General features: G+C 57.8%; 1 protein-coding gene across 1 annotated transcript in view; it reads left to right on the forward strand.

Annotated features, from left to right (window-relative positions):
* The window catches only part of SH3PXD2A (SH3 and PX domains 2A), a 248,907-nt gene that overhangs the window by 135,653 nt on the left and 90,414 nt on the right, over positions 1-22,840 (forward strand). Inside the window, exon 6 of the mRNA XM_060034134.1 lies at positions 19,209-19,237. Within this exon, the coding sequence (XP_059890117.1) occupies positions 19,209-19,237 (29 nt within the window). The remainder of the gene's footprint in view (positions 1-19,208; positions 19,238-22,840) is intronic.

Below are 22,840 nucleotides of genomic sequence, written 5' to 3' on the forward strand. Positions count from 1 at the left end.
GCCTGTCCGAATGGCCAGCTTCCATCTGGCCCGGGGTCCACACCCCTGCCACCGCCGTGTCCATGCCCAGGCAGGCCAGCGAGAGAGAGAGGCTGTCCTACGTGATCCAGGCGGAGAGCCAGGTTTGGATCTGGGCCTGGGCCTCGTGAAGGTGGCCCAGCGGCCGATGCGGAGGGTGCTGAGCGAGGCTTCCAGAGACGGAGGCCCTGGGCAGAGGACAGGCAGCTGTTCTGGGGCTGGGGTGGCATGAGGGCAGAGCCCCCAGAACAGGTGCTCTTTGCAAGATCTCCCAGCCTCCCTTCCCATTGCTTCTGCAGGAGTGGAGGCTGGGGCTGCCCTCCGTGGGGGAAAGCAGAGTCCAGGAGGACAGAGGGGACGTTGCCAGCCCTGCCGCGGGACCCAGCAGGAAGACGGGGCGTGGGCGCGGCCGTGCAGCCAGGATAGCCCCGAGAATTTGGGGAGCCTCCTCCAGGAGCTCCCACAGCCTCGATCCTGCCCAAACTCCAGGTCAGGCCTGCTCAGGAGCCTGACTCTGGAGCTCAGCATCCAGGCTTCCGCTGACAGCAGCGTGACCTTCTCCGTAAGTCACACCTACCTGCCCGGCGCCGAGGAGAATGAAGTAGAGGCTGTGTGTGGAGCACTTAGTAGGCGCTGAGGCAGGTTACTCTCTTCTTCCCTCCCTTCTGCTTCTCTGGGCAGCAAACAGAAGGTCCTGGGAAGAGCCCTGGAGAGCATCTCTGCTTCGGCCTTCACCCAGCAGGTGTTCACGGCACATCTACTATGTGCCAGGGACCGGGTAGGCTGACAAACTCAGGGCTCAAGGCTACCACTACTAGGTGGAAATTGTGAATTGAATTAAACTCACTCCAGAGACAACAGTCAGAACACCCGGCTCTGCTTGTGGCCTTGAATGAGTCACTTCCCCACTGAAATCTCTGTAAAAGGCCAACAGTAGCCTCTTGGCAGGATAGTTGTGAGGTTCAAGGACACTGATGCCTGTAAATGCCTCGAGGCTGCCTGGCCAGCACAGATGCTCAGTAAACGGGAACTTTCTCTTCTCCCCCTTTCCTCTTCACCCCTCCTGGGTACACAGTGGCCACTCAGAAAAGACTAGGGGAATGGAATCGGGCCAAGCTGAAGACGAGCTGGGCTGTCCTTTCCTGAGCCCCTCTCCTCTCCGGGATGGCTCGCCAGGGTTGGTGCCAACTGGGGGGTGAAGCTGCCCCCTCCACCACCAGGCGCCCCACTGGCTCTCAGGACCTCTGAGGCATCCCTGTTCCTGGCACTCCCCAAGGGACAGGTGGCTTGGGAATTGGAGTGGGCAGCCCACCCACCCGCTTCCTGCTTTGCTGAGTCTTGGTCCGACCCTCGTCAGTGGGACTGCTGTCTTCACCCGGCAGGCCTCACCACCACCCGTCTGGGGAGGGACACGGGGCGTACTGTCCTTCCAGCCCCTCTGCCACTGGCAGTGGCGCCAATAGCCTCTTTATGCTGATGGGTGAGAGAGCCAGCGGGACCCAGGGACTGTGGATCCACTGGAGGCTGGGGGCTGGAACAGCACAGAAGCCCTTGCCCAACCCCCCGCCACGGCCCCCTGTAACCTGGGTGGGCAGGTGAGAGGAAGGGGGCCACGGGAAGCTGTGTCCAGCCCACCTGAAAGGGGCGTCAGCTCCAGGGAACGAGGACTTCTGCGGGCCCAGCTGTTGTGCTGGGTGGGTAAGCCCGCGGGAGGCCCAGAGCCAGGGCGTGTGCAGGCCACATCCAGGTTGGGAGGGTTCCTCTGTGTTCAGTCCTGGCACAGGACTTTCAGCTCTCAAAGCCGGGATGGAAAGGAGGCGGCAGGGTGGGGAAGGGTATTCTGGTACTTGCCGGGGAGGGGGGGGGTCCCAGTTATTTTCTCAGGCTTGTGCTTTCTGTGTCTCCCTGAAACTTCAGCCCCGGGAGGATGGTCCTGGTGTGCAGGTGCCCGAGGCCCCACGTGCCCACTCCCTTGCTCCCAGGGCAGTGGCATCCTTTGGAGGCTCCAGCTGGGGGAGTGCGCCCCCGACAGAGCCCCGGAGGCCTGCTCCGCTACTAGGTCCTGTTTGAGGGGAGTCTTCGTTCCGCTGCCTTGTAATTACTGCCGCTGCGTTGTAACCAGTCCCCTGGCTAGCTGCCCCTCCACAGGGAGTCCGTGGCGGAGCTCAGCCGCAGACCCAGGTCTTCAGCCCTGTAGACGGGTCTTCCTCTGGTGGCATCGGGCGGGAAGCATTGGTCCACTCAAGCATTTTTCATCATCTTCCTGGTGTGAGGCACAGGGCCACAGAAGTGGGCGAGGCTCAGCCCTGCCTCCTGGGGAGCTCGTGGTCTGAGGGGGGAAATGGCACAGACAGGGCCTGGCCCGCTGCTGTGGGAAGCGGCGGAGCACAGGAGCCAGGACTGGGGCAGTTTCAAGGAGTTGAAAGAAAGTCTGTCTGCCTGGAGAGCGAGAGGGTTGGCTTGAGCAGGGCCAGAGGAGATGGGCCTGGGGCATCCAGTGTCCAGCTGGTGATGTGGGACAGTCGTTAACCCCTTCCACACTTTGGCATCAGGTGAGGGGACAGAATTTGGGGGTCATGTAACAGGCAGGGTCAGGAGTGGGGGCCGAGGGCTGTGAGCAGGGAGGACATTCACAGCAAGTCGGATGTGAAAGATGCAAGCGTTCTGGAGATCACGTGACCCTTCCCCACCTTCACAGGCCCTGGTACATTGGGCCTTAATGTAGATTGGAGGGTAGGCACCAGTCAGTTCAGGCGCCTTAGTTCATGGGATCCGTGTGTGTTTGGCTCCCCCTTGTGGCAACATTGGATATTACACCAGCCGGCGTTCTGGCAGGCGGTTGCAGACCAGGCTGAAACTGTGCTGGACACTTGAGCATGATCTATCTTGTTTAACCATCCATATAATCCCGTGAGGTTCATGCCTCCTTTCTGCAGATGAGAAATCTCAGGCTCAGGTTGGTTGAGTGACCTCTCAGCTAGTAAGTGTCAGAGGCTGGATCCAAACCCTTCCCAACTCCAGGTGTGCACCCCCCTGACGACACAGGGGTGTGTAAGGAAGAGCAGCACAGGGGCCACGGCCAGGGGAACTTGCTTCAGTTTGCAAGGTGGGACCTTTCATCTGACCATAGGGCTGAAAAGAATCAGCACCGCATGGCTGCCCTGGTCACACAGTAGGAAGCAGCTGAAGGTGCAGTTGAGGGCACCTTCCACACCTGGGGACTCCAGGCTTTTCACCAGGTGAGAAGGTGCACGCACCAGGGCCAGTCCAGCCCGTGTTCACTGAGGGCCTCCTGCTGTGGGATCAGACCTCCGAGAAGGGGGCTGCCCAGCTCGCCTTTCAGGACGGACACAGTGAGGCTGGTTCAGAGAGCACCCAAAAAAGCCGGTCTCCCTTCCCCCCTACCAAACTGAGACCTGACTTTGGCCTTGGGCGCAGCTGTGACTCCACCCCCAGACCGAGCCTCTCTAACACGTGGCCCACTTGTCACCTGGGCAATCCGAAATCAATGTGAACCCCCACCCCCCAATCCAGGACACACAGCCTGAGGCTACCGGAGGCTATTTGGGCGAGGCCTGCCCCAGTGCTTAGGACAGGAGGGAGATTTTGTTTTCCAAACAGCCTGATGGGGGTATAATTTACATAAGGAATTCCCTCATTTTAAGTATACAGTTAATCCAGCGATTATTAGTAAATTTACAGAGTTGCGAAACCATCCGCAATCCAATCTTAGAAAATTTCCATCACCTTGAAAAGATCCCAGAGGACGGTCTTTAATCCTTCCCAGGCTCCAGGGTTTAGGAGCCCCACTAGCATCCCTTCCCTCTTCTCCTGTCTGGGAAGAGGAAACCCATGTTCCTGGGGACTGAGTTCTTCCCCCACCCGTGTCCTGCTCTGATTTCTAGACCTTCCCGTAGTTGCAGCTGCTTTGGCCCTTGCACAAACTGCTCAATAGCCCAGGGGTGAGGCCCGCCTGGCCTTCTTGGTGCAGCTCTGAGGTGGACTGGCCGCTGAGTGGGGGCCCAGGGCAGAGGGGCAAGGGTACCCATTTCAGTGGGCACCTTCCCTGCCTATTGATTCTAGTGGCCCACTGGGTGCCCACCTTAAACTCCATCCCCACCCCCAGGAAGTACATACACAGTGGGCTCTGCCACTCGGAAGGCCAGTGGGCGCAGGCAACAGATCTAGGGGCCAAGCCACAAGATGCCCAACTTTCTACCAGGGCACGTTCCAGGCAGCCCAGAGGTTTAGCAGAAAACAATGATCGTGTTTTAGCTCATTTAATTTTGGCATCCATCCGTGAGGTGGGTACAGTTATTTTCCCCAGTTTACAGATTGTGCCACTAAGAAACAGAGGGGTCACGTGACTGGCAAGGCTGCTACGTGGCAGAGATGGCTAGAGCCCAGGCAGTCCAGAGGGAGAGCCTGGGTCTTACCTGTCCTGCTCCTCAATAAAGCTCGCAAGTGTTTAGACTGCATGGCACGAGCTCAGAATAAATGGGACCTATTATCACTAGCGCTATTGTTGAGGGGCTAACGTGCTGGAGAAGAAGCCAGAGGCCTGGCTACCCAAGGCCCACAGAACGCTCACGGCTCAACTCGCAGCTACAGGGGTTTGCAGTTTCTGGAGCCATCAAACAGCCTCTCCCATCCTGGCTGCATGCACGCAGTCCCAGCCTGCAGAGCCCAGCATTCCCCACCCTCCAGCCCATCCGCCACATTGCACTGTCAGGTTCTGCAGCCCAGAGGAGGAAGGTGATTTGCCTGAGGTCACCCAGAGAAACTGGATTTGCACCAGGTTTTTTGACTCAGAGCCCAGCGCTCTTCCCAGCACACAGAAACTCAGCTGATTTCCAGAGCATCCCGAGTGCTGGTGCGGAGAAGGGCACCTGGAGGCCCTTATGGAGACTTGAATGGGGGCCTGGCTGAGGGACCGGGGGGAAGGGCCGGCTGCTGGCTGCTCTGAATGGCTGGGGAAGTGGGAGCTGGGCTGTGGTCATGTCTGATTCAATTAGACAGAGGCAGGCTCCTGATTAGAGAAGCCTGCGCCTGCCAAGCCGAAGAACTCAAGGCTAACAGCCGGGAGAGCCCCGGCTCCCACCCCAAGCAGGAGGGGGCACCCATGAGGCCCACAGAGCCCTGCGACGCCGCAGGCGGGCGCCTCGGGAGCCAGAGGACACGGTTACCCCACGTTGGCCGCCACCTGGCATGTCTGGGTGGCGGCCTCGCTGTGCAGGGCTGTGACCAGGAGGATCTTGGTGGGCAGGTGGGGGCCACTTCACGCCAGGGACAGGGAGAGATGGCGTCTTGTTTCGGAATCCTCCAGAAGCAGATGTGGGGGAGAGGACTGAGCTCAGGCGGCTTACTGGGGAGAAGATACCAGTGAGGGAGCGAGGGAAGGTGCGGGAGGCAAGGCAGCCGGAAGTGGTGCCTGGTTATCAACCAGCTACCCGGGGGCGACCGGGGCTGACCAGGGCGCATCTCCCAAGGAACCTGGGGGGAGCCTGCGAAGAGCTCCCAGCCAGAGGGCTGCCTCACCTGAGGGCAGGGCTGCTGGGACCTCCCCAGATAGCAGGAGAGGGAGCTTTCAAAACAACCTGTCTGAACCGACACCCACAGGGCTTTCCGCTGCGCTTAGGAGGTCTTCCGGGAGCTTCCCTGTGGCCTGCGCCTCGGGGAGGCCTGGCCCTTGTTCCTGCTGCCCCTGCCCCTGCCTCAGCCCTGGCCTCTGCCTTTCCGTCTGCCCCTCAGGCTCTCCCTTAATCCTCTCTTCCTGAGAGCCCTCCCTTTCTTTCTCCACTTCAGCACTCTGATTCCTTTCTTCACAGCTCTTAACCCAGTTTATCAATTGGCTTTATCCGGTTCTGTGTTGTCCTCCTCCAGGCAGGGGTGGGTCCTGTCTTACTCAGTGCTGTGATGGCAGGGCCTGGCACGTAATAGGTGCTTGTCAAGGACAGAGGAGCCCCTGGTGGTGCTGCAGGGGATCAGAGGAAAGAGCTGGCAGCTGCAGGGAAGGTGGGCCAGCACTACCCCTCCGCCGCCTGGGGCTCCGGGACTGCAGGCCTTTTGTCACTAAGCTCTGAGTTTCTGTAAGCAGAATGGAGACAACTGTGGTTGAGTCTGTTCAAGGCCTGAGGGCCGCTCTGGCTAAAGCCCTGAGGAGGACCTGCGTGGAGGGGCCAGTCCCCTGCGGTCCTCTTCCTGGGAGGGCGGGCCCGGCCAGCGCACCAGGGTCAGTCATGGAGTATGAGATGGTCAAGCAGGCCCGGTGGAGATGCTCAGACCAGGAGGGCAGGGGGGCCTTGGAGAGGGAGCCAGACCCCTGGGGGCCGGAGGTGGGCAGGGAAGGCAGCCTGGGGGAGCCAGGCCTCCACCTGGACTTGGATGCTGACGGAGGGTTCAGAGACAGATAGGGAGGGATAGGCCTGGACAGACGGAGGCTTCCAAGCAGGGGCATCAGGACAGGGGCGGGGGTTTTGGGGGGTGGGGCATGAGAAGGCTAGAAGGCCGAGAGCCTGAAAAGATGGTGATGGTTCTCAGCACAGGCTTAGGAGTCAGCTGACACCCACTTTAAATCTGAGCTCTGCCACTGGGCTACCAACTTAAGCATTTTGTGCCTCGATTTCCCCATCTGAAAAATGGGGATAATGATAGCACCTTCTTTTTGGAGTGGTCAAGAGAATTGCAGTAATATATACGCAGCACATCTCTCTGTGCCCGGCACATAGTCAACACCTCCTGAGCACACACGTGCCCTTGTTCTCAGACTTGGGCCCACAGGGGACACGGGCAAAGGAGGCAGTAAGGCACTGTGGTCCAGCTGGGGGAGCAGAGAGACACACTTGCCAGGGTGATGTCCCAGACAGAGGATGGAGCACAGGAGACCCAGGCCATCCTCACATGGACAGGGAATGCACTGCGTCATGAGGGTGGACTCTGCCCATCGAGACTGCTTGAGCCTTCTCATATTTTACACAAATTAGCACCCGCACTTGCTGACCCATCTATAATGATCAGGGAAGACTTCCTGGAGGAAGTGGCATTTCCACTGGGCTTTACTGGGGGGGAAAGGAGGGAAGGGCTGCCTGGGGGACAGCTCAGGATTATACCACCGTTCTGGCCAGCCCCTTGGAACCACCTGGCAGCCCTGGGCCTGGTTGCCAGGAGTCAGGGCTTTCGTGCACTCACTCAGCAAACACCAGTGGTGCCCAGCCCTCTGCGAGGCCTGGGGAGACATCACAGTTCCGGCCTCACGGAGCCTACAGTGGAGAGGAGGAAGCAGCAAAGACGCAATAGTAAGAGCTACGAAGGAAAAGCCAGGGTGCCGTGGCAGGCCCGGTTTGGGGGTGTTGGGGGTCAGCACTGGGCTAGGAGCTGAAGGAAGGGAAGGAGAGAAAGTCAGAGGGAGGCAGAGCCCAGGACAGCATCAACCCAGAGTCACTGTCCCCAGAATTTATGAAAACTCCCCTGGGAGAGACAGCCTCTCTGGAGACTGTAAACCTGCCCCAGACAAAGCCAGGCCGTCCTCGGGCTGCAGACCCATGAAGGGTCACTTCCGCTGCAGAGCCTCCAAGAAGCAGCCAGGAGACGCGTCGGCCTCGGCGCTCTGGACGAGGGGCCGTTAGAACCAGAAGCCACGGTGCCTCTAAGCACAGGTGGTCGTGGACACTTGCCACGTGTCACAGCCAGGCTTCCTATTCCCCGCAGCTGTGCTCACACCAGAGCTGATGCTGTGAAAAGGAAGTGTCTAGAACTCGGTGTCCTTTGGGTATTTCTGGCCCTGAGTCTTTGCCTTTGTTTTAGCTTCCTCTTCCCCACCTATTCCTAATTTAGCTTATCTGTCTGAACTTTACAGGTGTCCTTATCAGCCACAAGATGGTAAATGATTTGAGCGCTAGACTAAGGCAGTTTGGGCTCACATGCTGTGTTACTTTGGGCAAGTGACATGCCCTCTCTGATCCTCTATTGCTCCTCTGTAAAATGGGGAAAATAAGAGAACTTACTACGTAGGAATGTTATGAGGATAAAATGAGCCAATACGTGTCAAGGGCTAAGTTTGGTCCCCAGCATAATGTAAATGCTTGAAAAAATACTCCATTCTTGTCAGTTATGATATTAGTGATAATAACAATAGCAGTAGCAATAACAGTAGCATGCTTCAGTCCCCCCCAGCTTTGGAAAAGGAGGGCACAGTCAGGGTACGGTGGCCTGCCCCACTCCCTCCATGCCCCCGCCCCCAGTTCCCACCATGCTCTGGGGTCCAAGGGCTCACGCCTGCTCCAGGGCCTCTGGGAACTTCTTGGTGACGTCGTTACATGGCGGAGGCTGAAGGCAGTGGCCCAGGGCTGGCCCGCTGGGATCTGTAATGGGTGTCCTGGTAAACAGTGACTTTGCTGTAGTTGGAGCCAGGCTGACCCAGAGGAGAGAGAACAGGTCCAGTGCTGACAGGAAGGCTGCTTGGAGGAGGGCTGGGGCAGGAAGCTGTTACCCAGGGCTCCCAGGCTGCCCCTCCTGCAGCAGGTAGGACGCAGGCCTACCTGGGGCCTGGAGCTGGAAGCCTCTTTGCAAAAGTCACATGGGGCCCGGTCTAATGCCCTGATTATTTCGGTCAAGGAAACTGAGGCACAGAGAGGACTGCCATCCCCCAGGTCTCGTGAACCCCACGCTGGGTGGCTCAGTCTTTGAGGACCCCCCTTAGACCCTGTCTCTCACGTGCTGCTCAGGGAGCCAGTTGGCAGACCCTTGGGAAGCCTCCAGCTGCCCTGGGCCCAGGCTGGCCTGGGGGCACCCCAAGTTCACTGGGTACACTGGCCTGGTCAGAGAGCCCCTCCGCCCTGTATTTCCTCCTGCTGCGTGGCGTGCAGTAGCCACTTGGTCCAGCAGTGAGGGGGATCCAGGCTTGCCTGTCACTCCTTCCGACTAGAATCAATGGGGCCAAGGCCCCCGGGAAGCCTGGCAGCCACGAGGATTCCTGGGGCACATGAAAGGAATACAACCATTCAGATGGGGCTTGAGCCGCTCAGCTCTGCCACCCCTGCACGTGGTCTCGGTGAAGTGGCTTTACACCTCTGAGCCTGGGTTTCTTTGTCTCTAATCGATATCCCAAGCCTTGGCCCTCCCCACTGGGGCCAGCCAGGCCAGTCTCCCCACATCCTTCCCGAGCTGCTCCTCCAGAAGCTCCTCCCTCCCCAGGGTTAGCTGCTGGGGCTGTGCAGAGCCCCGTGCCTGCGGTGAGGGATGGAGGCGTGAGCTAGCGGCCCACCTTTACCGAGCCTCGCTGTGCACCAGGTACTCACTACGTGTTAACTTGTTTTATCCTCCAGCGATCCAATTAGATGGGTGGAAATGCAGAGTGGAAATGAAGACAGAGAGACCCTAAATCTGTCTGGCAGAGCTGGGATTTTAACCCAGGCAGCTACACACACATCCCCACGTGAGCCAACTAAACCTACCTGCCAGTGCCTGATCCAGGCCATGGGTCTAGGCCACGCTGCCGAGCACACTGTGGCGATTTACATTACAATTTTAATTAAGATGAAAAATTTAGTTCTTGGGGAGCGCCCTGGTGGCCTAGTGGTTAGGATTCCGGGCTCTCACTGCCGGGCCTGGGTTCAATCCCTGGTCGGGGTCTTGGGTCACACTAGTCATCTCTTAAGTACTTGACAGCCACAGTGGCTGGTGGCCACCACACTGGACGGTGCAGATAGAGGCCATTTCCGCCGATGACCACAGAGAATTCTATTGGGCAGCTCCAGGTAGGGCACTACTAGGTGCTGGGGGCCAAACTGGGACACTCAGTGCCACTGGAGGTCAAAATCAGTGGGCTTTCTGGACAAGGTGCCCCTCCCCAGGCCTTAGAATGTCGTGAGACACTAGAGAGGGCGGGAGGGTGCGTGTGGTGGCCATAAGCACAGAATACCCTGAGTTTGCAGCCTTGCTTTCTCATTGCTAGCTGTGTGGCACCAGACAAGTTACTTAACCTGTCTAAGCCTCATCTGTAAAATGGGCCTAAGGCACCTGCGTCAGAAACAACATAAAGCAGGTGTCAAGGGGCCTGGCGTTTCTGGGTGCTCAGTGTTTACGCATTTGTGGTGTAGAGTTTGGGAAAATCTGGGAGACGGTTCTCTCGCTGTCACAGGCGACCACACAAGCTCCAAGAGCCCAGGCCCTCCCAGGCAGTGCAAGTGGGCTAGGCGCCTGGGAGAAGCTTGGGGCCATGGTCTGAGCACACTTTCCCACAGAGGCTGAAGTAGGAACAAGCACAGCTGGGCCTTGGACGGGCTCCTGGGCCTCCGTGGGAAGCAGGAAGCCATTGGCCCAAGCTCCCAACTTTCCAACCCCAGCTCAAAATTAGGCCAGGGCTGGGGAGTGTCGGGCCCACCGCCAAGAAGCAAGCCGGAGGTCTACTCAGCAGTAGGACCCTGGTGTCTGCCACACACACACACACACACACACACACACACACACACACACACACAGGTGAGACACACCTCTGCAGACAGGGCCACTGTAGCTTGGGGAGCAAAGCACTCTACTGTCTCCTGAAACAAGTCCCCATCCTGCACCCTGAACCAGAACCAGAACCAGGTGGGAACCTGATTCTCAGTCACAGGGCTGGTGTTGCCACTTTCCAGGGGAAAATCTTTAGTTACAACCATCGCCACTGGGTTTCTCCTTCTAAAATCTGAGCCATTTTCCTTTGCTTGCAGTCCAGCCCCAGCTGCATGTCCTGTCCTCCCAGGCATACAGTCTCCTGGAGGCATCTCACACACACGCACACGCACACACACACACCCCATCCCACATTCCTTCCTGCCCCTGCACCTTTACTCACATCATCCCTTCCGTCCCAACTCTCCTTCCCGCCTCTGCTCTTTCTAAATATCCACCTTTCGAGGGTAGGTCTGCTGCCCCCCCCTCCAGGTCTGCTGCCCCCCCTTCCAGGTCTGCTGCCCCCCCTCCAGGTCTGCTGCCCCCCTTCCAGGTCTGCTGCCCCCCCTCCAGGTCTGCTGCCCCCCCTTCCAGGTCTGCTGCCCCCCCGGTCTGCTGCCCCCCCTCCAGGTCTGCTGCCCCCCCTTCCAGGTCTGCTGCCCCCCCGGTCTGCTGCCCCCCCCTCCAGGTCTGCTGCCCCCCCTTCCAGGTCTGCTGCCCCCCCTCCAGGTCTGCTGCCCCCCCTTCCAGGTCTGCTGCCCCCCCTCCAGGTCTGCTGCCCCCCCAGGTCTGCTGCCCCCCCTCCAGGTCTGCTGCCCCCCCTTCCAGGTCTGCTGCCCCCCCAGGTCTGCTGCCCCCCGCTCCAGGTCTGCTGCCCCCCCTTCCAGGCAGCCCTCTCCCATCGCCCCAGACCACTCTGACCGCCCCTTCTGGGGAATGCCTCTACAACATACCCTTTTGACCAGCCTTTGGGGCACCTGATCACAAGGTGACTTGTATATTTTCTTCTCCTGGGTGTTTGTCTTGTGTCTCCAACTAGACAGTGTGCTGTGTGAGAGCAGAACTGTGTTTCCCACCACTTCTGCCCAGACACAATGCTGGTTCCACAGCAGACCCTCAGTTAAGACACGGATGGATGCGTGGATGCATGGACGGATGGACAGACAAACGCACTTGGAGAGAGACAGGGAAGGCCTCCACACCTGGAACACCCTCCTTGCCGTTCTCTCCGGGGATCTCACGGTGGAACCCCATCATGGCACTTTGTCACTCCCCTTTCCACAGTTCCCCGTCTTCCCTCTCCTCCCTGGACTGCTTGTCAGCCACATCTGGGTGGGATGCCTTGGAGCGCACAGGTGGGACCCCAGGCCTGAGCTGGCACCCCGAGCGAGAGAGCCAGGGTTTTATGAAGCCATGCTGGTGAGGGGCCAGTCAACACTTCCCCCACTCTGGCCGCCGTCCACGCTCCAAATCTAGCCCCTCTTGGGAACCCAGGCTGTTGGCCAGGGAGCCTCTCCACGTGCCCGATGCCATTCTAAGAGCTTCGCGCATTATCCCAGGTAAACCCCACAACAACAGCAAAGGTAGGAACTAATTTTATCCCTTTGACAAATGAAGGTACAGAGAGGTTAAGAAACTTGCCTCTGTCACAAAGTGGTAAGTGGCTGAAGCAGGCCCCACCCCGCTCACACTCTTAACCCTCTGCTGGAGGCCTGGACACGGTGGAGCCGTCCCCGGGCTGGAGACACGCTCAGGACGTTTGCCATAGTGGTGAGTCCAGTCATGGTGAGGAGACAGACATACAGACGGAGCTTTGTCCTTTTGCTGTGGACGGAGCAGCAGCAGAGCCCCTCTGGGATGTTCAGGAGACCAGCACAAGGCCTGGGAGGTTTCTGGGTCTGTGATCACCCTGGCTCGAGCCTCTCTGGGACACAGCTTCGGGGGTGCGCAGGAGGCGGGAGGAAACTCTTTCCTCCCCAGGAATTCAGCTTTTTCGCCCCGGGGCAGGAATTCCGGCCTCTCTGGACGGTCCACATGGTCACAATGGGGCCCATTCTCAGAACCCTGGAGAAAACAGCCCCTGCGGAGAAAGGACGGATTCTTGTTGGACACAAGGGCCCTCAGTGCCACAATTTAGATCAGGGCACAGATGGGGGCAAGGAACAGATTCATGCCCCCTCTGTCTTCCCTAGAGGCTGCTGCCCCTTGAGACCATTCCGTGCAAAGGCTCTCAAAAGCCAGAACGAAAACCCAGCTAGGGGCTAAGGGGGGTGGAAAACTGCTCCAGATTCTCCCGCCCTCAGCCCACCGGAAGCCCCTGCCCTCAGAGCCTCCCTGCTCGGCTTCTGGAGCGACAGGCTGTCTCAGTTTTGGTTTCACAGAGAGTGAACAGCCTGTGGGGACACTCAGAGGGGCCCCCTTATAGGGATGGGGAAACTGAGGGCTCGAGAGTTTGTTGGTGTTTCTAAACCTTTTGCTGCCATGGTGAGAAGTTTCACATCACAACCCAATACAGACAGACAGGTAGACAAGCAGGTAGACATCAGAAACCCAAGTTTCGCAAAACAGGATTTAAACTTAACCGTGGGTGACTCCATCATTTTGTTCCTTCTACCTGTTAAAGATGCTTGTTGGAACCCACCGAGGTGATTTCAGAACTCACTAATGGGTCACAACCTGGCATTCAGAAAGCACTAGTTTGAAGTGACTTGCGCAGGTCCACCGGCCGCTGAGGGGCAGAGCCAGGCCCAGAACCCTGGTGGCTCTGTTGACATTTCAGGCTCAGAGCTGTCACAGCCTCTCTCCTGCCCTGCCCCCCTGGCTGTCCATCGCACCTCTTAACAAAAAACCTTTCTCCAGCCAGGCTCTGACCCCATCACTCCCTAATTCTGAAAACCTCCAGATTTCACAGCAGGACATCAAAGCCCTCCCCTTCCCCCCTACCCTCCCCCAGCCTGGCCTTTCCCTGCCCGTCCCTCTGCTCACCAATGCTCCCCAGTAGTTCAACTCCTCCTCTTTGGAGTTACTTGTTCCTGCTTCTAGAACTTTCCCCTCTCTACCCTCTCCATGGACCCAAACCCCTCGGATCCTTCAAGGCTCAGCTCCAGGCTTCCTCCTCTAGGAAGCCACCTTGCATGTCCTACAGCCCTGGGATCTCTCTCTTCTCTGCACCTGGAGTGTAACGTCTCCTGTGACTCTCAGCATAGATTATCTCAGAATGTTACCTTTCTCACTGTGCTATGTAGTTTCATCCCCTAATTTAACCCCAAACTTGCAGGCCTTCTGCATGTCACACATTTCTCCCACGCCTGCACAGGCCCTCACGAGGCAGCCCCCAGCAAGAGCTAGAAGGTGCTTATTGGTTGATAACAGCCGTCAAAACCATCACTACATCACTGTGTGAAGGGCTCCACGTCACTCTCCTGGCCAAGGTTGCATACCATCACTCCCAGACCCCATATTTTAGGTACCGCCCACGTCCCCAAGACCACTTGGCTCTCAAGGTCACCCACAGCCATCTGGCAACCCGCGGTTCCCAGCGGCCGCAGCCCTGCAGACAGGCATCCCGGGCCAAGCAGCCAATGTCAGCCAGCAGACAGGAGGGTGAGAACATCAAGCTGGCAGTGCGTGCCTGTCCTCTTCTGCCAGGACACTCACTGATGGGAATGACAGTGCGGGGGAGAGGGACGGCAGGCAGCGGAGGGCATGGCCCTGTAGCACTCAGAATTCCACCTGGTGGGGACTCAGCCTCCTTCCACAGAGCAGCCCGGCCAGACTGGGCTTCCTTTCCTGGTCTCTCCCCTGCCTCAGGGGGTCTTCCTGGCTTTCCTCTCACTCCGGGAGCCCGTGACCAGCAGGATGCCACCTCCTTTCCCCAGCGAGAGCCTGCTTCTCCGGCCTGTGCGTCCTCTCCTTGCAGCCCGTTCCCTGGTGGACCTCTGCGTGGGGAGCCCTCTGCGTGGGGAGCCCTCTGGGTCAGGATGTCAGTGGCGCTTCACAAGCCTGGGCAAGCCACTTAAGCCCTCAGGACCTCAGTCTCCTTATCCATAAAATGGGTTAACACCACCTCTGCCTACTTCAGAGCACTGAAGGGCAAATGTCTGTTCAAGAAAGGGCAGAGGGAGGGGAAGCACGTGTAAAAACAGGTGGTCCAGACACAGGAACTGTTAAATGCCTTTCCTGCCCCCTCCCTGCAGCCTCTCCCTCTTTTCTGTCTCCAGCACCAGCCCCTTCGCTGGAATGTCCGGGGAAGGAGCACAGCATGTCTCACCAAGAGAAAAGAAAGGGAAAGAAAATTAAAAAGAAGAGAAAAGAAAAGGGAAGCTGACTTGTTTGGGTGCCATTAGCATGAACATCTCTTGGTTCGGGGCTCTGAGCATTTGCCGCTCCTTGGAGGTTAAACGAATCCCAGTAAATGAGTCCAGAGCTTGCCAGTTCCTGTGAGTCAGTGTCACCCTGAAAACATGATTGTTTCCAGATGAGCCCTGTTCTAACATTGTGTGCACAACAGGCTTTCCCTAGGTGGACGGCACTAGACAGAGACCAATGCTGGTTTGGTGTCTGAAAGCCCAAAACTCTGCATAAGGGGGCTGGACTTGCCCCTATGTGGCACTCTGCTGCCAGCAGCATGGCGGGGTCCTTAAGAAGAAGCCCCTTCCTTTGGTTTTAGGGGGTTCTGCAGGGTCCGAGTTCAAACGGGCCTTTGGCATTTGGGTAACAACAGAGATGGGGTCTGGTCCAGGTGTGAAAGAATAATAATTTCTATAGCATTTTCTGTGCTGGGCACTATGTGAACCCCCTTTATGAGTGCTGTATGTTTCATCTTCCCCAGATCCTAATGGGTTGGTAGAGTTATTATCCTCTTTCTACAGACAGAGAAATAGAGGTTCGAGAGGTAAAGGGAGTAGCTCAGGATGACCACCCAGCTAGCAAGTAGCAGAGAGTTGAACTGGAGGCTGTCTGCTTCCAGCGCCTGTCCTCACCCCGCAGGCAGCAGCATCCTAAGAGGAAGGGCCAAGAGATGAACTGTTTATATCACGTGGGGGAGGGGGAGGCCTCAGGAGTCCCTGTTTAAATGGGGGAAGGGTGTGATGCTGGGTTGGAGGAACCCCGTCCCCTTCCCCCAGCCAGGCCTGACCTGTGGACCATCTGGTGACCAGCTATCCTGGTTTGTCTGCAACCTTCCCAGTTTGAGCCCTGAAAGTCCCATGTCCCAGTTTGCCCAGGATGGTTGGTCACTGTGGTCTTGGTCACCCCCGGACCAGTTGCAGAGAAGGCTGAGTGGCCTGATGGAGCTGTGTCAGGACAGCCTGGGAGGCCTTTCCAATTACATTAGCTTCTGGTAGCACTAGAGGGAGACGCTAGCCCTCGCCTCCCCTCCCTTTCTCCTTCCTGTGACTCCCTGGGAGGTAGTGATTCAGCAGCAAGTCGAAAGCAGGCTACACTGTGACCTACCAGGAGTGGAATCACCAGCGGTATAGGGGCTGTCAGCACCACCTCCAGGCAAGAGCTGAGCAAGGAGGGGAGGTGGGAAGGGGGTCTTGAGTGGTTCAGGACCTGGACTCTGACAGACGGCCTGCTGTCCTGCCCAGGTGAGGACTGATTGCAGGGCAGCAGGAGGTGGGCATGCCAGAAGGGAGAGCCCTGCCTTTCCCCCTCACCGTGCCCTGGTATGTGAGGGATGGGGGAGTCCCAGCCACTGGATACCTAAGCTGCTTCTCATACTCAGCGGCTAAAAATACGCAATGGCTTTGCTAAAAGGTGCCCAACGGAAACCTACAAGAGGTTTCCTATTAGGGCCGCGCCTGCTGGAGCTGGAGGCCAGATGCTGTGTGAAGGATTCCTATGCCTGCCATTCTGACCACCCAGTCCCAGCCTGGCACCTCCCCTGCCAGGGCCTCAGCTTCCACTCCATTAACCCATGTGCTTCTCAGGCCCCCAGGGCCTTGCATTGCCCTCCCTCCCCTGCACCCACTGGGTGGCAGCATTTGGGGTTTGGTCTTGACCCCCAGAGCAAGGCCCGGGTCCTCGGCCACCCAATCGCAGCCTCACCTACTCACTGTGTGACCTTGAACAGGTTGTCTAGCTTCTCTAAGCTTTGCTGTCCTCGCCTGCAAAGCAAGGAGACCACAGGATCCAGAAGCCCTTGGTGGGAAGGGCTCGCGCTCTGGCTGAAGAAGAGGCCGGCCAGGAGATTTGCCTGGAAGCGCAAGCTCAGTGTGCTCACAGAGCGGAAACGTTTCTTAGGCGTGGCTGGGGTCCTGCTGGAGATTATGGTACAGTGACTGCAGTGCCCCTTGGCACAACTCCTGCCCACCTGTCAGGGTTGTAGTGACTGGGCAGAGACTCTGCTGGGCCCCAGGCTCTCAGCCAACACTGGCCCAGCCTCGGGACCCCCAGCGGGTGGATGCAGACACTGTGTTAGGTCAGGTCGCGATGGGGCCCCACGTCTGAATTTGTAACTGGCTCTCCAGGTGAACCTGTTGAATGACCAGGTCGAGAGTTGCTGACGGGGCCTGGCACAGAGCGGGCCCTCGGCCCCTGTGAACTATGTCCCTCGCCTACTCCTGAGCCTTAGCGGGCTTCCCTGTCACACGGTAATGACCTGCCCATCTCCCCTCGGGGGCTGTTGACAAGCTCAAAGAGAATCCTGGGCAGCTGCAGCTGCACAAACAGGGGGAGAAGATGGCCATCACTGCGAGGAAGCCACCCCCCGTCTGGACTGCTAGCAGCCAGGGGTTGGGCAGTGAGCCATTGTGGTCCCCAGCCCAGAGGCTTCTCCTGCAAGACCAGAAGGAAAATGGTGGGGCAGGGGAGGGCAGTTCCCCCTTGCCCTCCACTCTCCGCCCTTCCCCAGGCCCCACTCTGCAAAAAAGCCTGAGAAACAAATTCTCTCCTTAGGAGATGCAAGTCTGCTAGGCAGGACATAGCCTCCGTACAATGTCCTCCTCCTCACTGGGAATTTTTCCCACAGTAGAGCTTCAACCGGCACAGCCAGGCGCTCCGGACAGTCTCTCCCTGTCTCCCTTCTGCCGCAGGGAGGTGACCCTGGCTCAGGCTTTCCTGGACTGCCAGGTCGAGGATGGGGGCAGATGGGAACTCTCCCACCTGCCTTTTGGAGGCAACAGATTCAACAGGTTCCCCTTTCCCCCCATCCTTGTTACAGTATCATTCGGGCACGTGGGCTTATGAACCACAGCCCTTGCCCAGCTTGGATGACCTGGGGCAGTGGCTGAACCTCTGTTTCCTCATCCACAAAACGGGGATGATAGGACCTCCATAGTGTGGATGTGAGGATTGAAAGAGGCTTGAAATACCAAGGAGGTTCTCAAACAGGACCGCTGGTAAGGGGACGGTATCAGAAATTCACGTTCCGGGCCTCAGCCCCAGCATTCCGACTCACTGGTTTCTGAGTCCAAACTTTGGGACACATAGAAGCCTCGGAGAGGGGGATCCCCTCATCCTTGGCTGTGGAGGCAGATCACCTTGGAGCTTCACAAATGCCCCCACAGCCCAGGCCACCCCCCAGATTCACAGGATCAGACTCTCGGTGAGTCATGAGGATGACTCCCTTCCCAGTGAACCTGCTGCCCTTTCCTCCAGCCGGCAGACCTAGCTGGCCTGTTGGCATATTTTCTTTGATCCCAGGGGAAACGGAAGGCATTTCCTCTAGTCTCCACATGGATCACCAGCCAGCCCCACCTGAGCACTTAACAGACCTCCAGCGTCGTAGAGGCTCCCCTGAGGATTGGCGGATGAAGGGGTGCTGGGAGGGGCCGAGGGCAGGAGGGCAGTGGGGGCAGGATTTGGAAAGTAGCCTGCTGCTGAGTCTGGGTTAAGTCCTTGCTGCAGAGCAGGGAAGGCTCCAGGCTGGGGCAGCTCAGGGCACCAAACAGTTATTGTCAGTGACAGGATTTGAATCCAGTGCTCACTTACTCAGAAGCTCAACCTTTGTTCCTGTCCATGCAGTACGCTCTGCCTCACCCCTACTGAATCCCAGGTTCCCAGCCTGAGCTTTTCTGGTCAACATTCAACCTACAGCCCCTATTTATCCATCACTTATGCCAGGCCAAGGGATGCAGTGGGAGGGAACAAGCCACAGTGTGACCTCAGGGAGCCTTGGGTCTAGGATGGGGGCAGACTTTAATCAAAGGGTCACACAAATCTGTAATTACGCAGAGGCCAGCAGAGGGAGGATGTCGGGGAAGACAGGTTGAGGAGGTGACATTTCAGTCGTGACTTTAAAGGCTGAGTGAGCAAGAGCAAGCAATATAAACAACTGGGAGGGGAAGCGCTGCCGGGGAGGGGAGCGGGCTCCCGGCGCGGGGCAGGACCTGGGTTCTAGCGACCACCCCCGGGGCCTCAGTTTCCCTATTAACGAAGCGGGTGGAAACGTGCCTCACCCTCCCCCATCGGAGGACGGACGGGGGAAGGTGCCTGGGAAAGGGCACGAGCGGCCCACCGAGCCCATCCAGTTGGGCCGGGGCGGGGCGGGGCAGGGGTGCTCGCTGCGGGCGGCGGGGAGGGGCGTGGAGGGGCGTGGAGGGGCAGGCGGACCGCGCCTGGAGGCCGGGCTGGCTGGGACCCGCGGGCAGGCGCGGCGCGCAGTGCGTGCGGCTGCGGAGCGCGCGGCTCGCCGGCCGCCGGCATCACATGAGCATCCGGCCCGTGGGTGCCCGGCAGCCGCAGCCCTGCAGCCCAGCGGCCGCGCGCCTCCGCACGACCCTAACCATGTCTGTCTGTTGTTGCTTCTTTTTCAGGGACTATGGCAGTTCCAAGAGGAAATCAGGTAAGGGAGCATCCGGGCGTTCTTCCCTCCAGCCTCCCCTCCCGCTTCGTGCACGCGCCGCTCCGACCCTGCGGAGGACTTTCTGGGGGCTTGTCCTCGCCCGCCTGCCCTGTGGTCCTGTGGGCCAGGGTACTCCCTGTGGTTGCCCCCCTCCTCAGTCCACGCCCCCTAAGACCTCTGGTACTCGCGCCTCCTCCTCGCACCGCGCCCCTCGGGCTCTCCCGGTGGGGGTGGGAGCGGGTGCATGGGGAGTGCGGGGATGCCTGTGAAGGGCCTAAGCCCCCGCGACGGGTGCAGCCGGATCCTGCTCCTGGGCCTGCGGGGCCAACTCCTGGGCACCTCTGTGGTTTCTCCCTCGGTCCTCCCCGCGGTGCGGCAGCGATGGAAGGGTTAATAGAAACGAGAGGCTGGGTTTTCGCCTTGGGAAGGTGAGATCCAGGACCGAAAAGGGGCGGAGGGGAAGGGAGGGGAATCGTGCTGCAGAGACTGGGTTTTTAACGGCTGCAGCGCAGACCTTCCCCTCCTTCCCCAACTCTGAGCGCGTTCTCCACCGTGCCGGGGTGGAGGCTCTGCGTGGTGGCCCTCAGAGACACCCGATGGGAGGCCACCGACCCGCCCTGGCATCGGCCCGGCAGGTGCCGGGCTCACTCCGAGTTTGCGAAGCGGGTGGAGACGGGGAGCGTCGGGGCAGGTCCTTGGACGCTGGACGTTGTGTTTAGGGCTCAGTCGGCTGGGGTCAGAGGAGGATTCTCTCTGGGTGGGGGAGGAGGGACTAGGCAAATGCCAGCACGTGGGCGGGGCGCAGTTAATTGGGAGAGGGTGGCCCCTTGTACTTAGGGTTGTGTGTACTGGGAGTTGGGGCGGGGAAGGGAATGCAGCGATCTGTGTGGGCTTGTGTGTTGTCCGTATTTATGGGGGTGGTGAGTTATGGGGGTGCGCAACCATCTGGGGCTCTGGCCTTGGGGATGTGGGACGTGTGTATGAACACCTGGCTTACATTAATGGCTCACGTCGTAGGGAGATACTTGTGTCCAGGTGCTTTGAACTGTGGATCAGAAGAGGTGTGTGTGCCTGTGTGTGATGGATGGGCTGTGAATTGGGCTAGTTGTGATTGCATGGTGCGTTTCTGAGTGTGGGTCCGTATGTTTTGTGTGTATAAGTGCTTGCTTCTATATGCACTGGGATGAGGAAAGATGTGTCCTGGCTTACATACGGGGGGAGCGTGTGTGTACAGGGGGTTGTGTGTGTTCATGTGGGGCTTCATAGTTGTGTGCTCTTGAGGGTATGTTTACTTGTTTGGGTGTGTGTGTGCCAGTGTGTTAGGATGTATCCAGTTGTGGGTTGGTGTGTGTTTGTGTCTAGCTGTGGGATGAGACTGCGTGTGCACACATGCCTGTCACCTGGGGAGGGGTGCTTCAGGTATGTCCACCCCTGGTGCAGAACAGCATTTCCTCCATGAACAGGGGGGTGAGGCTGCCTCATGAACTTGAGGAATTGCAGCATCTCCTCAGCTGTCACTTGCAGCCCGAGTCATAGGTGGGGGAACCTGGAAGGAGGGGCAAACATGGGATTGCGTTCTGTCACACCCCTCTCCCCAAGAAACTCGCCCTGGGCCTCAGAGGTGTAGTGGCTGTTTGAGGCTGGGCTCAGATTCTTTTTTTATAAATTTATTTATTTTGGGCTGTGTTGGGTCTTCGCTGCTGCACGCGGACTTTCTCTAGTTGCAGCGAGGGGGGCTACTCTTCGTTGCGGTACGCGGGCTTCTCATTGCAGTGGCTTCTCTTGTAGCAGAGCATGGGCTCTAGGGACGCGGGTTTCAGTAGTTGTGGCACGCAGGCTCTAGAGCGCAGGCTCAGTAGTCATAGCACACGGGCTTAGGTGCTCCGTGGCACGTGGGATCTTCCCGGACCAGGGCTCGAACCCGTGTCCCCTGCATTGGCAGGCAGATTCTTAACCACTGCGCCACCAGGGAAGCCCTGGGCTCAGATTCTGGCTCTGTGTGACCTCAGGCAATTTTCATAACCTCTCTGCCTCGGTTTTCTCTTCCTAAAAAAACACAGATAATGATGGTCTCTACCTCACATGTAGAAGATTCAATAAGTTAATGTGGAAAAGTCCGTAGGACCCAATAACTGCTGTAGAAGTGTCAGTTTATTGTCATCAGCATTACTTTCTGAAGCCCTGGGACCCTGGGTGAGTCCCTTCTCTACTCTAGGCCTCAGTTTCCAACTATAAAGTCAAGGGCTGGGCCTCCTAACCTCCCAGCTGCCCTCCCCTCAATCTCTAAGGCTCAGGTTCTGTGCTGCTTCCTAAGCAAGACAGGGCCCCACCCAGGGAAAGCGTCCCCGGTTTCTCTGCCTTCCACTCTCCAGCCAGGAAAGGGATGGATGGAGAAATTTAATTTACGCTGCTTATGATAATGGCCACTTAGTGTCATGGTTAAAAGTGCCAGGTCTGGAGCCAGACTGCAGGAGCTCAGAGTCTGGCTTTTCAGACCTTGGGCAGACTTCCTACCCTCTCTGACCCTGTCCTCCCTTCTGTCAATTGGGGATAATATTCTTATCCATCTGGTAAGGTTAATTTTATGTGTCGACTTGGCTGTGCCCAGATATTTTGTCAAGCATTTTTCTGGATGTGTCTGTGAAGGCGTTTGTTTTTGAATGAGATTCACTTTTAAATCAGTGGACTTTGAGTAAAGCAGATTACCCTCCCTAATGGGGGTTGGCCTCATCCAAACAGTTGAAGACCTTAAGAGAAAGACTGACCTCCCCCAAGCAAGAAGGAATTCTGCCAGCACCTTTGGACTTGAACTGCAACTCTTCCTTGCGTCTCCAGCCTGTCAGTCTACGCCGTCAGGCTGTGGGCTCACCAAGCCCCCCCAATCACGTGAGCCAGTTCCTCTCTCTCTCCCTCCCTCCCTCGCTCGCTCGCTCGCTCACTCTTGCTCTCTCTCTCTCTCAATATTCTGTTCTGTTTCTCTGGAGAACCCTGATCAATACACACCTTATATGGTTATGATGAAATTACATAAACTTCTATATGTAAGTGTGCTTAGACCACTCACTGCCTACAGTGAGAACTGGACAGTTCTCCCAAAGTGCTAGCTACTGTTATTATTTAGTGAGCATCTACTATGTGCTGGCAACTTTACATATATTTCTTTATTTGCTGCCCAGAGCCATGTTGCATGGTGGCTGGTAGGATTCGCATTTCACAAATGAGAAGCTGTGTCTCCGAGGGTGGCTGCCCGGAGTCTGTGGCAAAGTGAGGGTTTGAGTTCATACTTTGGGCTTCACTCTGCTCTGTGATGAAGCGCATGACACTTCCCAAGGTCGCTCCAGTCAGGGATGTTTGCGTGGAGAACATGAATGCTTGTTCCCTGGTCATTTCTTGTCACATTTTAGTCCTCGAAGCCCCAGCCCATCCTTGGAGGATCTCCTGGAGGGATCTCCTATTGAGCACAGAGCCAGGACTACAAGGCAGGCCTGGGGAGGGTAGAGTCAACAGGAAGAAAGTTCTCAGGCTGCTGACAGCCTCACAGAGGAGGCAGGACTGGCGACCTTGAGACCCCGAAGACAGTGTAGCCTCAAATTTATTTCTGCT

Source organism: Delphinus delphis, chromosome 16 (assembly GCF_949987515.2).
Source record: "Delphinus delphis chromosome 16, mDelDel1.2, whole genome shotgun sequence".
In the NCBI taxonomy this organism is placed as follows: Eukaryota; Metazoa; Chordata; class Mammalia; order Artiodactyla; family Delphinidae; genus Delphinus; species Delphinus delphis.